The sequence below is a fragment of the Choloepus didactylus genome, chromosome 2, assembly GCF_015220235.1.
Source record: "Choloepus didactylus isolate mChoDid1 chromosome 2, mChoDid1.pri, whole genome shotgun sequence".
Lineage (NCBI taxonomy): Eukaryota > Metazoa > Chordata > Mammalia > Pilosa > Megalonychidae > Choloepus > Choloepus didactylus.
This window is the reverse complement of record NC_051308.1, coordinates 223,884,203-223,902,000: the sequence shown is the minus strand read 5'-3', so window position 1 is coordinate 223,902,000 and position 17,798 is coordinate 223,884,203. Positions and strand designations below refer to the sequence as shown.

Here is a 17,798-nt window from a genome sequence, read left to right as displayed (position 1 = left end):
GCCCCGCGCCGCCACCGCCGCCTCAGCAGCTGCGTCGCCCGCAAACATGGCTCAGTGACTGTGACAAAAGGCGCAGCCTCCCTCCCGGCGGGGCGGACGCCAGGCCTCCCACCTCGGGCCGCGCCTCTCCGCGGGTAGGTCCAAGAGCTCCGCGGCCCGCACGCATCCCAGGCCCACGCGGAAGAAGATGTACCAGGCGACCCAGCCCAGCGCTCCCCGCACACCTGCTCGCAGCTCGGTAGGTCGGAAGGGGGGCGGGGAGGGAGAGGAGGCCGCGGCCGGGCGCGCGCCTCCTCGAATCCGGACCTGCTGCTGCAATTCCCCAGGCCGTGCGCGCCCGTAGCGGTTGGAGGGCGACCGAACCCCAGGCTTGGAGTATCCTTCCCAAGCCCGGCCACCCCTTCGGGGAGGGACGCAAATGGTGCGTTCCAGAGCGCACACACCTCCCGCGACTGAGCGAGGTGGAAGCAGAGGAACCCTGGGCGCGCGCCCAATAAAGGAGGACGGTCGCCTTCCTGGCTTGCGCTACGGAAAGCCGGAGGGGGGCGGGGCCGGAACGCTAAGGGGGTGTGTCCGCGCGCACCACGGGGGCGCGCGCCGGCCTGTGACTGGAGGGAGTCGCGGCGGAGGCGCGAGCTGCCCGATAATGGCGGCTTGCAGAGCCCATGAGAGGGAGAAGCGGCGGCGGCTACCCTGAGGTAAATCCGGCCCTTCGGCGTGGCAGAGAGGCCCTGCTGCAGAGCCGACGACTCTGCCTGTACCTCTCTTCCCAGGAGGCCTGTCATAGACCTGTCACCGAAGTCATCCTGGGGAAGGCCCGGTGTTTCTCAGGCCTCTGCCAGGCCCCTCATCCCTCAGGCCGCCGGCTCCAGTTGCGGCCTCCTCCCCAGGCCCCAGTCCTCAACTCCCAGCTCTGAGGAGTCGAGGCAGCTGCGGACTGGTTCCTCAGGGCGAAAGGCCTCAGGAAGATCCCCTCGGGCTTTCATCTGGTGGCAGCCACGGAGGGGGAGGGCCTGATATTTGGCCAATGAGCGCGGCCCTGAGCCGCCGCGTCCGGGAAGTCTTCTGTCCCGACCTGGCCCTTCCCGACCCCGGGCAGGTCTGTGACCTGGCCGGCCCACCCCCGGGCGCTGTATTAGCCCAGCAGGCCTGCGGGCCCCGGGCAGTGCCGTCATAAGTCACTTAGGCTCGCACGGGATGCACCGCCGTGGTGGGCCAGGATCTCAAAGGATTTCATAAACACCCTCCCTGCCCCTCATTCAGGACGGTGCTCTTTCCTATGGGGATTATACCAAGCTGAAGGGGATATAAGACTGCTTCAGAGAAACGAGCCACTTTGAGATGGATGGTAATTGGCGATCCAGGTAGAGCAGGCAAGAATGTCTGCTGTGTAGATGGGGCAGAGGATTCAGTGGCAGGAAATCAACAGACGCTGGGAAATAACAGTAGGAATTTGAAGGGTGGGTGACCAGTTAGAGGAAGTGGGGCTGAGAAGCAAACTCAGCTTTCGTTTTCTTTTTTAAATCTCCTACTGACTTAAAGTGGCAGTTTGCAGTTTCTCAGATTATAGGGTCAGTAGCTTTTGTCCCCCCGAACTGTACAATGTAGAGATTGTACAATCTCAGGTTACTTGTTTCACCCTTCGTGGCAGTCTACAACTGAGAATGGGTTCCTGAAGCCCGTTAGAATCTTGAAATTCGTTGGGGGTTGGGGAGGCACACTTGAGACTTTCTTGATTCAACACATGAGCATTTCAGCGCAGAGCCTTTGCTCCTGCCTTTAAATAATTTATCAAGATGAATTCCAAACAACTGTCAAAGAGCCCCTTCATATGTAGGGTGGTTTTTGTTGCCAAAAATGGCCTAGAATTAAATTAACTATTGTTAAATAACAACAAAAAGGTACCTGTAATCAAAGTAGCTTACTTTCTATTTAAAGGAATATTTTTTTCTCCACAAACTTTATTTCCACTTATTTATCAAGAAAAAAGGAAACAACACAAAATTAAAATACAAATATACATAGTTTGGCCATTTACTTTTTTTTAATACATTTTTTATTGTGAAATTTAACATCTACACAAAGGTGTTAACTTTCAAAGTATGGTTTAACAAGTAGAAAATTTCAAAGAATGTTATGGGTTACAGTTCACAATTTCAGTAATTTATTGTGATATATAACTTATATACAGAAAGGTGATAACTTTCAAAGTACAATTTAATGAGTAACTATAGAGCAAATTTCAAAGAATGTTATAGGTTACAGATCCACCATTTCAGTTATTTCCTTCTAGCTATTCTAATACTCTATACCCTAGCATCTAATGTATGTATATTTGTTTATATTTATATTTATATTTATATAATGATTTGGTATTCGTAATCCTTTGTTAAATTCTGTCTTGTCTGTTGCTACCCCTTCCTCTCATTTAATCACTTTCTTGATCTTCAGGGGTGTCTAGGCAGTGAGCACCCTAACTTATTCATATTGAAAAAGGGTGTTGACGTTATGGAGAAGGAGGCTGCATCAGGTTGATGTTCTTAAAAAGGCTGTTGCCTCTGGGTTTTACGACTTGACTGGCATAGGAACACTCTGGGGGATTTAAGTTTCTGAAAAATATACCTAGTGAGTGAAACTTTATTTTAAAATAGAGTCTCAGATAGGGACCTAGGTATTTCAGGACTACTGTTGGGTAAGGCTCGGCATACTGTGGCCATTTAGGATATCTAGGTGGAGCTTACATGAGAGTAACCTCCAGGATGGCCTCTTGACTCTATTTGAAATCCCTTAGCCCCTGTGTTCTAGTTTGCTAATGCTGCAGAATGCAAAACACCAGAGATGGACTGGCTTTTATAAAAAGGGGGTTTATTTGGCTATACAGTTACAGTCTTAAGGCCATAAAGTGTCCAAGGTAACACGTCAGTAATCAGGTACCTTCACTGGAGGATGGCAAATGGCGTCCGGAAAACCTCTGTTAGCTGGGAAGGCACGTGCCTGGCGTCTGCTCCAAAGTTCTGGTTTCAAAATGGCTTTCTCCCAGGACGTTCCTCTCTAGCAAGCTTGCTCTTCTTCAAAACGTCACTCACAGCTGCACTCCGTTTCCTCTCCTTGAGCCAGCTCATTTATATGGCTCCACTGATCAAGGCCCACCCCGAATGGGTGGGGCCACACCTCCATGGGAGTATCCCACCAGAGTCACCTCCCACAGCTGGGTGGGGCACATTCCAAGCAAATCTAATCAGCACCAAAAGTCTGTCCCACAAGACTGCATCAAAGATAATGGCATTTGGGGGACAAAATGCATTCAAACCGGCACACCCTGTAACCTTATTTTGTTACCTTTCTATTCCCCTTTTTGGTCAAGAAGGTATTTTCAATCCCACGATACCAGGACCAGGCACATTCTTGAGATCGTGTCCCATGGCTTCAGGGAGATTCACTCCCCTTGGCCATTTACTTGTAAAGAATAAAAGCAACTAAACATTTTCATGGTTTGGTTCTCTTTCAGTCCTTAAGCATAAGCCAGGTGTTTGCATTTCTAAATAAGGTTTATTTGTTTTGCCTTTTTATTTTTTTATTTTTATTTTTTGCTGTTATTTTGACCTTTTATGTGTGTGTATAACCTTCAGGAGAAGCTGGGGTCTTGTTTGTTTTCTCATAATCAATAAATAAAGATGGTGAATTTTTTTGGTTTAACAGTGACATTTTGAAGCAGTTCACATAAGATGCAGTATAATGTCGGGGTTAAAATCATGGACATTGGGGCCAGATAGATGGCCTGGTTTCCTAAAACACCGTTACAAGCTGTTTTACCTTGGGCAAGTTACTTAACCTCTCTGTACTTTAGTTTATGGTCATCTATAAAATGACCATAATAGTACCTACTTCATAAGACTGTTTGGAGGATTAAATGAATTTAAAATTATAAAGTGCTTGAAACAGTTCCTGATAATGTGGAAGTACTATATAATGGTGTTAGCTTTATCATTATTGTTATTGTTAAAATATTTATATTTGCCCAAGGTATAGCAAATATTTTTCAAGCACTGAAGATGGTGAGGCATGATAACTAACTCATACATTAGAAAAAATACAAGCCAGTAGGTATTCCTAATTTCAACACAGCATTTGTTGATTTTTCCAGAAACGTTGACCTTGAAGATGGTGAGTAGCCAGCCAAAGTACGATCTAATACGGGAGGTAGGCCGAGGTAGTTACGGTGTTGTGTATGAAGCAGTCATCAGGAAGACGTCTGCACGGGTAGCAGTGAAGAAAATTCGTTGTCATGCACCTGAAAATGTTGAACTAGCCCTTCGTGAGTTCTGGGCACTAAGCAGTATTAAGAGCCAACATCCAAATGTGATTCACTTGGAGGAATGCATCCTACAAAAAGATGGGATGGTGCAGAAGATGTCCCATGGTTCTAATTCTTCCCTTTATCTACAGGTATGTGTGGATCAGTGGGAAATACAAGTAATTTGAATATAGCAGTGGTCAGCAAGAAGAGGAACCAACTCCTTCCTTTAAATGCAGGTGTTTATATAATTGGGAGTAGATGGGGGTCTGCCAAGAGTTGAGTAGATGTTTGCTTTAAAGCAAGGTTTTATTTAAACCTGTGATGCAAATACCTAAAAATAACATAAGCCACCTGTTATACCATGGTACTTGCCAGTCTGCATAGGAATGGGACAAGATGGTTGCTAGATACATGCTCAAGACTAGAGTCTAATAAGTTCACTTCTTTGGAATCAGTTTTTTTGGAAAAAACAGAAAAAACTCCACAACCAATAGCAGCACCTATAGGTAATTGGGAATCTCTTTTATAGATCACTTATTTGAACATCGGCCTCTGCTGTTTCAGAGGGTTATGTGGTTTCTTCACCAAGCAGTCCCAGTTAATTTTCATGAAGCATGTGGCTTGGCACCTGAATATTACTAATAGTGCTAATAGCTAACATTTGTGTTTCTACTCTGTTCCATGGCTGTGCTGACTGCTTTATAAGGCAGTTGCTCTGAACAATCCTATAAGGGAAAGTACTGTTATCCTCACTACAAATGAGGAGAAACTGAAATTTAGGATAGATAATGGATTTATCCAAAGTCATACAGCTAGCAAGTGGCAGAACTAGGGATTGAACCTAGGTCTATGTGATAGCTAAAGTTCATGCTCTCTTAACTACTCAGCTATCTTGCCTTCAAATTACTCTTTTATAAACTTAGAGAAAGCATTAACGTAGGAAAACAGAAAAGCTTTCTTTTTAGGTTTGCTTCTGCCATAGATCAAAATCACTAATAGCTCAATACTCACTGAATATCAAAGTTAGTTAAGACATAGTAAAAAGACACAGCAAAATTTTTTAAGGCCAGTCATTCTTGGAAGAGGAAACAATTTTCCTTGAGTCTGTCTAAATTCAGAATTTACCATCAGGATACAAAATCTGTTCTTAAAACAAAAGCTTTTGGACTAGGAGGAAAAAAAACAACACACGTTTATCTGTGCAGTTAGAAAATTGCAAGTTTCATTGTATGGTTAACAAAATATTAATTTTGAGAACTTAATTTATATTGCAGCTTAGCACTCTATGCTCTGAAGTTTTCTCTCTTAAGACAGTAAATATAAAACACAACTATTTAGCTTCTATTCATTTATTATTTACTTTTCTAAAAGTGCTTATTATGTGAGTTGTGCTGATATCAGAAAATATTGGAAACATTCTTACCACATTCCCTCTTAAAAGTGGATAGAACCTTGCTGAACTTTGCCTTGAATTTTAGAGATTAAAATACCCAATCTCTTTTGGACTAACAAAGCAAAGACATGTTAAACATATGATTTAGTGCTGACAGTATCCTTGAGTCCTGATCCAGTAACCATTATAATAACTAGGCATTATTGTGTTTCAAAGCTTTATAGATGTAAAGTACTACCAGACTTGATTCAGTGATTTTTGTATCTAAGCACTTTTCAGTTTAGTGAATCTCTTTCATCTTTTAAAGTCTGACAGACTTGTGTTTGACTCATGGCACTTTTTGTTAGCTTTATGACTTGGATAAATAACCCAACTTTTCTCTGCATTTTTTTCACATGTAAAAGAGTAATAATAATTTCTACATTTCATGGGAGTTGTCAAAATTAGAGGTGATGCAGATACAATATTGGCACATAGGAAGCATTCAGTAATGGGTAGCTTTATTAAAATTGTTTTTTCAATGGATTTATTTAGTTAACCAAACATTCATCAACACACATTTAGCAAGTGCATTCTCTGACTTTATGAATTTACATCTATTGAACACAACCAATACTTACATCTAGTAAAGACAACTAAACAAATATATAGTGTGACCACAGAGTCCCTGTGCATGGTCTCCATTCTTTGCAAACATGTTAATCATTAAATTAATCATTAAATTAGTTCCTGGTAGCTAAAAACCTCACCTAATAGAAAACATAAAAGAAATAATTAACAGAGGGCTCATTCTCATTCAAAGGAACTTTATGGCCACTCTGTATACTTGTGATAAGGGTCATGAATGAGAAGTACAAGATGGTATAGGAAAATATAATAGGTACTCCAACATAATCCTGGGGTCAGGAATTATAACTGGTTAAACTGAGATTTGTAGGATGAAGCGGAGTTAGGAAAGAAAAGAAAAAACTTCCCAGGCAGAAAGAACTGTTCATACAAAGGTCCTGAGACAAAAGCATGAAGTGTTTAAGAATTGAAAGAAGGTAGGCTGCAGTTTATATGGAGAGTTGTTTTAGATGAGGCTGGAGAGGTCAGCAAGGGTCAGGGCTCACAGAGTCCATAGCCAGGTGAAAGAGCTTGGAGTATATCCTAGGAAAACAGGGAAGCCTTTGAAGAACTGATGCAAGAGAATCAATGGCTAATACCCTCTTTACACATGAAAATAAACAGTTTGGGCTCTGTATTTGTGTAGCTCTCATCCAGGGGCCAGCAAACTATAGCCCACAGCCTGTTTCTGTGTGGCCTGGATGCTAAAGGTGGTTTTTATGTATTTTTAAAGAGTTGTTTAAAAAAAATGAAGAATATGGGACAGAAACCTTATGTAACTTGCAAAGCCTGTTATGTTTACTCTCTGGCCCTACTCTAAACCATTCTTTGAATACTTGGACTCTGAATGCTCAATTGTTTAGAAAGTTTGCTTTTAAGAGCAAAGACAAATGGGAAGGGAAGAAATGAAGTAAGAGACATGGTGCTGGTCTCTAATCTCAGCATATTTAATAACAGTGCACCTGGTAAATAATTGGCTATTTGTACCTTTCTCATTCTTTCATTTTCTCTGATTCACCAGTACATACAAAAGAGACACCTGTAGACCAATGCAATTCCTGCAGTCTGCCATGGGGCGAGATGGCTTGGAAAAGAATTCGTTGCTTCTGCCCACCAAAATGACACGAGGAAGTACCAGTAGATTTGAGTGAAAACTTAGCAATTCATTCTCTCTTCAACAATTCTTTAGCTTTCCTCCTGAGTTTCTAGTCAACCTAGAGATCTGAAAAGGACATGATACATGTTTTTTCAAAGCACTTATATGCCTATAATTTAGAGTGTTAGTTCATGTCTAGTGAAAGGATATTTTTGAATTTCAGCTAATAGAATAGTTATAATTAGACAGTGAAATATGATAGTTATAATTAGACAATGATAAATTAAACAGTGATTTATTCTAGGTTTTCAGCTTGCATCAAGGAGGAAATATCCAAACTCAGACTTGAATTTTTATATCAAAATACAAATTTGGTTTTTATAAATTGGTTTTAAAAAGCCATCCAATGACAGAGATAGCCAGCATATTTACATTCTGTGTGCACAAGCTTCTGAAGTAATGGTGTCAGCTTTTGTTGGTGACTGAAGGGGCACTTTATTTCCGCAGCTACCATTTGTTCCTTGATCATTTCTCTACAAGTTCACAGATTATATTGATTGCTTATGTGCAATGAACAAGAAGTATCTTTCAGACAATTTCATTGAATAGAATTTCCTAACTGAGGTTTATACCCTAGCTGGCAGTCTCCCAGGTCTAGCTGCTGAAACTTTGGCCTTTTCATGAAACTGTTAACTAGATGGATAGAGTTCAGCTCCACTTGACACATGGCAGAAAATGTGCAGCCAGTTGGACATGCTTCAAAATAAAGCTATTTCTCTATAAGTTTTTACCTCTTGGCCTGGAAATTTGGTGTGTATTCATTAGGGACAAAGTGACAGTTTGAAGTATTGAAGTTTGAGGCAGGATGCCCATATGAAAGCACTAACCAAATAGAATATTTGTGGAGTTTCTGTTTACAATTTCTATAACTGAATTGTATAACCTGTGCAGATGATTGTAATCTGTTTTTTTTCCTTGTTACAGCTTGTAGAGACTTCATTAAAAGGAGAAATTGCCTTTGATCCCAGAAGCGCCTATTACTTGTGGTTTGTGATGGATTTTTGTGACGGAGGAGATATGAATGAGTATCTGTTGTCTAGGAAACCCAATCGTAAAACTAATACCAGCTTCATGCTTCAGCTGAGCAGTGCCCTGGCTTTCTTGCATAAAAACCAGATCATCCATCGAGATCTCAAGCCTGATAACATCCTGATTTCTCAAAGCAGGCTGGATACCAGTGACTTGGAACCCACACTGAAAGTGGCCGATTTTGGTTTAAGTAAAGTTTGTTCGGCCTCTGGGCAGAACCCAGAAGAACCTGTCAGTGTAAACAAGTGTTTCCTTTCCACAGCATGTGGAACAGATTTCTACATGGCTCCTGAAGTATGGGAGGGACATTATACAGCAAAAGCTGACATCTTTGCTCTGGGGATTATCATCTGGGCCATGCTGGAAAGGATCACATTCATAGACACAGAGACAAAGAAGGAACTCTTGGGGAGTTATGTAAAACAAGGAACTGAGATCGTGCCTGTAGGAGAGGCACTTCTGGAAAATCCCAAAATGGAACTTCTCATTCCTGTGAAGAAAAAGTCAATGAATGGGCGAATGAAACAACTGATTAAGGAAATGCTGGCTGCAAACCCTCAGGATCGTCCAGATGCTTTTGAACTAGAACTCAGATTAGTGCAAATTGCATTTAAAGATAGCAGCTGGGAAACGTGACCCACATGTAATTTGCAAATATCTTGGATAATGTGCTGCTTCTGTTTTAACAGTGATGCAACATTATATGGCTGAAAAAGAATATAAAAGGCTAAACTCCACCTTTAAGGGTTTAGATTTATTGTGGGGTGTTTTTTTTTTTTCCCTCATTTTTCTTAAGTCCAGGATGGCCATTTAATCATTAGTATGTTTTAAATGTATATTACCAATGTGGGTGTAAATTTTTTTAAATGATCATTGGTAGAAGTTTGGCAGGAAAATTCTCTAAGAGCCAAGAAAAGAAGAGTGTCCAGTTTTCTTGAAATATGTCTCTAAGTATTTTAGACATTCCTTGTCAGTATTAGGAATTTCCACGGAAGAAGAGGTTTGCGTGCTGGTAATGCAACCTTTGAAGCTTTGTAAAGGAAACATATATGTATATATTTATGTATATGTAAGTATGTGAATGTGCATTTTGCATTCCATATGAAGAAATGCCACTTCTGTTTAAATTATTTGATGTAGGTTTGGGTTTTTGAGATTTGCTGGTGAAATCAGCGATGGAAAATAAAAGAACCTTCCCTCATCTTCCTACCCTGTCCCTCCCTCTAATGAAATTGTACTAAGTTTTTTATTTTTATAATATTATACAGCTTTTTTTAAAAACAAAACAAAACATGATTTTGGAGAGTCTAAAATTAACTGATTAAATATAAATCAAATTAAGTTATCCAAAGCTGCTGAAGTATGTTTGAGCTCTCCAGTGCCCTATAGTTACTGCAATTGAATTAGTCGTGTAGTTACAGGTTGGCAAAGCCATTAATGATTCAGTCATACCTTCTTTATGTAGCCAAACATTCAGTTAATCCACTGCACTGGGACATGTCTGCACTTGAGCATCTACAATCTGATATAAATCTGAACGCAAAATTCTTCTGTTTCTGAAAACTTTGCTATATATGAACTATAATACTTGATATTTTAATTTTTGGCTTTAAGACTCTGTCCAAGCTTTAGCATAAAGTTGAAAAAACAACAAATGAGCTCTACCCTCACATTGCCTGCCCTGATATGGTCTCTTGTTTTATCACTGGATTTCCTTTCATTTTGGCACTGATGCTGTTTTCTCTTGTCTAATTTAAGACAGTGATAGTAGTGATCTGGTTGTCTTACATGTTGATCGCCTTTTTCTAAAGTGAGAGGTGATACTTATACAGATTGACAAATGGATAAAATACTGTGTCATCAGTATCTTTCAAATAGAAAAATTACCCGTTTTATACAGTCATGTAGTATTATTCCTCAAGTTGGCTTTATTTTAACCCTGTATGGTTGTCTCAAATTTATTTTCCTGTAAATGAAGATAGTTCAAATCTAAGAAAAGAATGCTTTCCTAAAACAGAACTTTAGCCTTTAAGGTTAGATAGACTTTAAAGTCATTGTATCTAGGTTAATCTTTATAAAGCACTAGAAGCTATGGCCAAAAGGCAAGCAAAATGATAGTTTTAGATTATTGAAAAAATTGATAGTTTACATAGTCTCCTGAGCTTTTTTGAACTTTCACCACTTTTGAAATATTGCCATTGTATTTTTTTCCTCTTTTAAAATGTGTTCAGAGGCCTATTGACAGTAAAACAACACAAAAAAAATTGCAGTACATAAAATTTCTGGTCTATGTGTTACTTGGTCCAGAAGTTTACAATTTGAACTGACAGGATATATTGAAATAAAGCCTCCTAAGTTTTTAAAAAAATCACATACTTTTAACATTGCTTTCAAGCTAATAAATACAAGAATTCTTCTGGAAATTAGAAGTGGAAATACAATGGAACCTCATAATAATGTGACCTTCTGAATCACCAAATTAGTGAAATACAGATAGGTCCAGGGGGATTTAGTTACTGTAAGTAAGAAAAAGCGTCATAAGAATGGGGCACTTCGGCAGCAATTCATAGGTGATGGTATGCCAGTACTTCTTTTGTTCTTCAAATATCTATGTGCTTGGAGCCATGGCTTCCTAAGTATCCTGCCTCATTTAAAATACTTAATTATCATTTATTTTGAAAGATTTTACCTGTAAAGTGAAATTCCTTTGTTAGGGAGGGAAGGATGTGAGGTGATCAAGAAGTCTCTTCTGGAATTTTCTCAAGTCCTTATTGTTTAAAATAGCCTATAATACTAAGCAAAATGATAGTAAATTCTTTGTCTTTCTTTGTTCTTTCAGTCAGAAAATATTAAGTACCTACTGTGTGCTCAGCACTAAATGTCAGTTGCTAAAATGACATTTAGCCACAGGCCTTCTCCAGCCAGAAGAGGAAGATGATAGGTGATAATTGGAAATTCCTGAATAATTGCTAGGGGAAAAATGAAGCAAGAATTGGTATACAGTGCCTTGCCCATAATAGGTACTCAATAAACAATTATTCCTCATAGTAGAGTCTCTTGCCATGGGTAACAGCGTTTTATGAAATTTGTCTTAATTAATAAAAGACCAAATATTTTAAATGAGCTTATAGGCAGCTGTGGCCAGTTAAAATATGGGGTTGTACAGTTAGTTCCTAGAATGTTATTTTGCACTAGTTGTCACTTAGAAAGAGGGGTTCCTGTAGATTTTTGGTGCTAAGGCATACTTTGTCACTATGATAAAGTAAGTGTTAAGTGTCAGATAAATAGCACACTGAATAGTTCTTTCTGCTGGACTGTTTTTTCTCTTTGTTGTTCTTGTTGTTTTTAACTGTAAAATATTTTACCAATCAAACTATTGTAGCAGCTACAAAATAATTCACCAGCATGACAAAATAGTCAAAAAAGTAAGTCATCAGCACTTCAGAAATGAAAGCAACTTTTGAAATTTTCTTTTAAAATTGTCAAATATATTTTATGAAGAATTTATAAAAGGGGGGAAATGATTGTAATTTATTGTTCATGACAGTTGTTTTTTGTTTTGTTTTTTTTTTAAATAAAGTGAGTTTCAACAACAACAAAAATTCCTGAAAATTCTACATTGCTGCTTTGGTGGCTCTGTGAGTAGTTCTGTGGTGCTTTAGTTTGTGAATATAAAATAGGGGGTATAAAATTTGAAACTGAATTTTTTGCCCTATTTATTCAATGATAATTTCTTTCTAAAATAGAATTTCAAAATCTTTGCCATGAAATAATTGGATTTCAGGAGTTTCAGCATTTCAAGTTCTCTAAAATTTTAATGCTCACTATCCTGCTATATATTTCAGAAGAACTTGTATTGCCTGAAATAAATGATTTTTTTTCATTTATTTTCTGATCTCATTAAGCGAGCATGCATGCCAGACTCAGAATGATGTATAGCAAATGTATACATTTTTTCAGTTTTTAAATTGTAACTTGTGACCATGGTTTCTTTTCAAAAAATGTCATCTGGCCCACTTTTTTAAAAATATAGTTTTCTTATATATGCCTTCTCCAGAATAAACAGTACTGAGAATACAGTGTGCTTAGTGATCCAAGGGGCCAGCAGAGGGGAAAATGAGAAATAGAAGACGTTAACTACGTGTCATTTAGTGACAAGAACAGGAAAGCAGGTGTCAGGAATTGCAGCTGCTTCTGACTCGGCCGCCTTCTCTTGGCATAGCCTTTGTAGACAGGTAAACTTTGCTTTCGACTTAGAGGTTAATTTTTTTGTAATGAATTTTAAACTATAAATACATTTCCTAGCATTTGTATAGTCCTTTGCAGTTTACAAAACACCTTCACATGGTTTTTACATATCTTTTCTGTGAGTTTTACCTAAGAGAGGCTGGTTTCTTGAAGAAATTAACGGTAATAAAACCAGTTACTGAGTTAATGGTAATGGTTTTACCCTAGTACAGGGTACTAGGGCCTGATCTTTGACTCCAGTTGGAGTTTTCTCCCAACAACAAAGCTTTATCTTTTTCACTGAAGTAATGACCCTTGGTTTGTTTTGGTTTTCTTTAAATTCAAATGTTGCTCTTTTGGTCGGCCAGTCATAGATGTCTTCTAAAGTGCAGCATAATGACAGACAGTTTGTGGTTAGATAATCCGTACTTGAGAAAACCTATGGTGGCCACACCTCTTGAGAGCAAAGTGCGTCTTTTAAAGGCAGTACTTTTCCCTTTGCAATCATTTTTCATTGGTTATAGGGGAATTGTTACAAAAAAGGTGCCTGGGCTTTTAACTTCACTCTTTTCATTTCCTGTTCAGCCCTGGTGTTTCAAGCTTAGCTTGCTGTATGCAGAAGTTAGGCAACTGGATGTTACAGAAAATACTGTCTAGCAGAAAAAGCATAGGTTTGGTGTAGCAGATTGATATTGAATACTAGCTTTTGCAAATACCTGCAGAATTAATGTATGGCATTAGGCAAGGCACTTCACCACTCTGAGCCTCAGTTTCCATATCTGTAAAACAGAGATGATATTTATATTTCAGTGTTGTTGTCAGGGTCAGAGATAATACACATAAGGTAGCCTAGCATAATGCTTGGCACATCAAGTTCTCAAATGGTAGCCATTATTACTGTATTATCTTTGTGTTGATATGTTAAATGAACGGATGGATTCCCCTTCAGGTTTTTTTTGTTTGTTTGTTTGTTTGTTTGTTTTTTTGATTCTATCTTTTTTGGGGTCACAATCCCCTTTAGGACAATCTGAGGAAGGTACTACTTCCTCTCCTCAGGAAAATGCATGAACTCGTATAAAAATGCTGTCCTTTGATTTCAGGATATTTATGGATCTCTGAGACCCAAATGGACCCTAAGTTAAGGACCGTGTGTCTTTAGGCTCCTCTGTGCTGAGTCAAAAGTGGGCCATACAATGAGGAGACTTCTGGGGCACTGGTATTGTTTTGTTTCTTGATCTGGGTGCTTGTTAGCTGGATGTGTTCACTTTGTGAAAATTCGTTAAGCTGTGCACTTAATTTTTTCACTTTTCTCTAGGTGTTATATTTCAATGAAAATGTTTTTTTTTAAGTGCCTTGGGGCTGAGAGACTATCATCACAGCTGTTGTCAGAGATAAAGAGAAAAGCCAAAGACTTTGAAATCAGAACCTTTACTTTTCAGTTTCAAGCTGTGTGACTTTCACATATTCCCTAATCCTGCAAATCCACAGTTTTTCACATGTATAAAGCTAAGGTAATACCTGACTCAGAGCACTGTAAAGATGAAATGAGATGAGGCATGTAGAAATGTATGTCACACTCAATAAATGTTATTGCTTCCCTTTTCTTTTGGAGGGCTCATTGGGAATGACTCTGAGCTGCCTTTATTGCTGATTTGCACCTCAGAAAGATAGTTTTTGTTTCTTTTTTACTTAATTTAACTTACAATTTTTTCCACAATTATTTAAGGAATATTTTATGTTTCACTACTGTGCTGTCCTGCCTGGTTCTTTGCCCTTGCAGCCCTCCATGGGTATAGTTCTTAACCATCTCCTTAACCCAGTTTTCCTTACTCTTTGTTTGCTGAAACGATATGACTGATAGTAATTCAGGATGTCAGCTGTCTCTCCAATCTAGATTATGATGCCTGAAATTAAGAGAGTACCAATAAATGCCAAATACTAGAATGACATGACTTTGTCCATTCTCCTAGCTTCAAGTAAAGGACAGGGAGAGTGTTTACCAGTGTGACTGAGAGGTAACAGGAGAAGCATAGCTGTGAGGGAAGAACAGGGCCACAATGGTTAAAACTGATGGCAAGAATTGGACTGCAGTGCAGTTGAGGGGTCCTCAACCTGCAAATTAGAATTTTAAACTGGGGATGCTAAAAGAAATTGGTGGCTTCTCCTTCTGGCCATTGTGGAGTAATGGGACCTGGATTTCTCTTCCCACCTTAAACAACTAAAACACCAGATGGAAGATAGGAAACAACAGTGTCCAGACATTGGACAATTAGCAACGCAGGTCAGTGATCCCCAAGAGAAGGGAATCAAATGAGATGAGCCCTATGATTTCCCCAGCTTACTACCTGCAGAGAATTTTTAGACTGCAGCACAGGAAAGTGATACCCAAACAGTGCCCTGCAATCTCCCTACATTGAGGAAACAGCTGCAGAGAGCCAAGTCAGCTAGAATTCATGGGGCAGAGTATCAGAAAGAGAGGTGAACAAAGAAAGAGTTCTGGATATTTGCAGAGGGTTTTCCTCAAATCATTAGCTGAGTACTGATCAGCACATGCATATGAGGAAACTACCTATGACCAGGGAAAGACCACCTGAAAGGGTCAGGTAAAACAATTCTCAGAGCTCAACGGGGCCAAGAATAGTTGATATTCCCGCCAGCCAGAGTGGAAGGACCTCCTAATACATAAGGCATAAGTAGAGTCCACGGACAAGTATTGCCTCAGCAATGAGACCAAATTAGTCCTAGACTAAATTCTATTCTAGACCTTTTAAACAAACTTTAAAAGTAAGTCCTGAAAAGATAAAATTTTTTCCAAGTAACTTTATGTGCCAGAACAAAACTCAAAAATATTTAAAAGAACACAAAAATTTCTAGCTTAATGGAAAACCCACAATGTCTGCCATCAATTTAAAATTATTAGGCATGAAAAGAAGGAAGAAAATACCACCTATGATAAAGTAAAAAATAAATAGGAACATATCCCAGAGATGACACAGCTGATGGAATAGTATGCAAAGATGTTAATACAGGCATTATAAATATATTTCATATGTATATTTGAGGGTAGAGAAACACATGAGCATGTTAAGGAAAGACATGGAAGGTATTTTTAAAAAGACCTGAAATAAACTTGAAGAAATAAAAAATGTAATTACTGGGATGAAAAATGCAAGGATTAAATACTACAGAAGAAAGGATTAGGGAACCTTGAAGACCTATCAATAGAAGCTATACAAGTGAAATAGAGAAAAAAAGACATATATATATATATATATATATATATATATATATATATACACACACACAGAATTAGTGAGCTGTTGGACAACACTGAGTAGCCTAATATATGTGTAACTGAAGTTCCAGAAAGAGAGGAGAGAGGTGGAGACAGAAAATATTTGAAGAAATAATAACCAAAGTTTTCCCAAATTTGATGAAAATTATAAACCCACAAATCCAAGATCAGTTAGCCCCAAGCACAAGAAACATAAAGAAAACTACACCAAGGAATATCATAATCAAATAACTTAAAAATAATGAAAAAAGGGTATCTTAAATGCATCCAGAGGGAAAAAAGACATATATACAGAGGACAAAGATTTTTTAAATGACAGCAGATGCCTTGTCAGAAACAAAGTAAACCAGAAGGAGACAGTAAAACAATATTTTTAAAGTACTTAGAGGGGGAAAAAAAGTCAATTTAGAATTTATACCCAGCAAAAGTGAAGGTAAAATAAAGACTTTTTCAAACATACAAAAGCTGGAAGAACTTATTGCCAGCAGATTGGAAATACAAGAAATGTTAACAGAAGTCCTTCAGGGAGAAGGAAAATGATACCAGATGGATCTGGGTCTAGCCAAAGAAATGAAGAACATCAGACATGGTAAATATATGTGTAAATACAAAAGATTTTTTTTCTTGCTTTAAAAGGGTACATGGACAGATGAATGGAATAGCAAACTGTGATGTATACATACAACAGACTATTGAGCTGCTACAAGGAGTGAAGTTGTGAGATGAATGGACATTAAGGACAGTATGTTGAGTGAAATAAACCAGAAATGAAAAGAAAAATATTATAATTCCTCACTAATATGGACTAACTATAATGTGCAAACTCTGAGAATTGAGTCTGAGAGCATAGGTTATCAGGAGAAGGCTTATAGTAAAGGCTCCTAGATTGTAAGCTCACAGCAGTTACATCTATTCCTGAATTGTAATGGTTATTTCTTCAAAGTGTCCCTCTTGGCTGTAGCAAGCTTGCTGCTTCAGTCTGAGCTTATATAGTGCTCCAGTAAACTAATCAAGGCCCATGCTGAATGGGAGGGTCCACACCTCCATGGAAATTATACAAGGAAAGATCTCGCCCAAAGTTGAGTGATCACATCTCCATGGAAACATCCAATCAAAAGTCTCCAACCCAATCAACACCAATATGTTTCCTACCCACACATGACTGCATCAAAGATAATGGCATTTTGCGGGACATAATACATCCAAACCAGCACACCATCCATATACTTTCTGCAAGAATCCCACCTTAAATATAAAAACAGGAGTTAAAACTAAAAGAATGGAAAGAGTAAGTTAATCCCAAAGTAAGCAAAGGAAAGAAAATAATAAAGATAATCATCGAAATAAAAAGCAGGAAAATAAGAGAGAAAATCAGTAGAAACCAAAAACTACTCTTTGAGAAGTTCAATAAGATTAATAAACCTCTAGTCATACTGATTAAGAAAAACATAGAGAAGACACAAGAATCTGTGAAAGAGGAATGAGAGAGGAGACATCACTACAGGCATAAGAGACATTTATGGACAGATTTATGACAATAAATTTGACAACATAGATGAAATGGACATATTCCTTGAAAGGCAGAAGCTACCAAAGCTCACTTAAGAAGAAATAGATTATTTCAATAGGCCAATACTACTGAAGAAATTCATTTTCAGTTAAAAACCTTCCCATAAAGAAAACCTCAGGCCCTAATGGCTTCACAAGTGAATTCTGTTAAACACTTAAGGAGGAAATAATACCAGTTGTATATAAATTCTTCCAAAAAATTAAAAAGGAGGGAAAACATCCCAAC

General features: G+C 38.6%; 1 protein-coding gene across 3 annotated transcripts; it reads left to right on the top strand.

Annotated features, from left to right (window-relative positions):
• The first annotated feature begins 111 nt into the window (after nucleotides 1–111).
• On the top strand, nucleotides 112–12,246 carry PDIK1L (PDLIM1 interacting kinase 1 like). Of its 3 annotated transcripts, none has more exons than XM_037828095.1 (3): nucleotides 112–238; nucleotides 4,145–4,446; nucleotides 8,377–12,245. In XM_037828095.1, exons 2-3 carry the CDS (start codon nucleotides 4,162–4,164, stop codon nucleotides 9,115–9,117), a joined length of 1,026 nt encoding a protein of 341 aa, XP_037684023.1. In that variant the 5' UTR covers nucleotides 112–238; nucleotides 4,145–4,161; the 3' UTR covers nucleotides 9,118–12,245. The 3 variants fall into 3 exon arrangements, with proteins under 3 accessions (XP_037684023.1, XP_037684022.1, XP_037684024.1); XM_037828094.1 differs by lacking the exon at nucleotides 112–238 and adding an exon at nucleotides 594–698; XM_037828096.1 differs by lacking the exons at nucleotides 112–238; nucleotides 4,145–4,446 and adding exons at nucleotides 671–698; nucleotides 4,447–4,529 and having other exon boundaries at nucleotides 8,377–12,246.
• The last annotated feature ends 5,552 nt before the right edge of the window (nucleotides 12,247–17,798 follow it).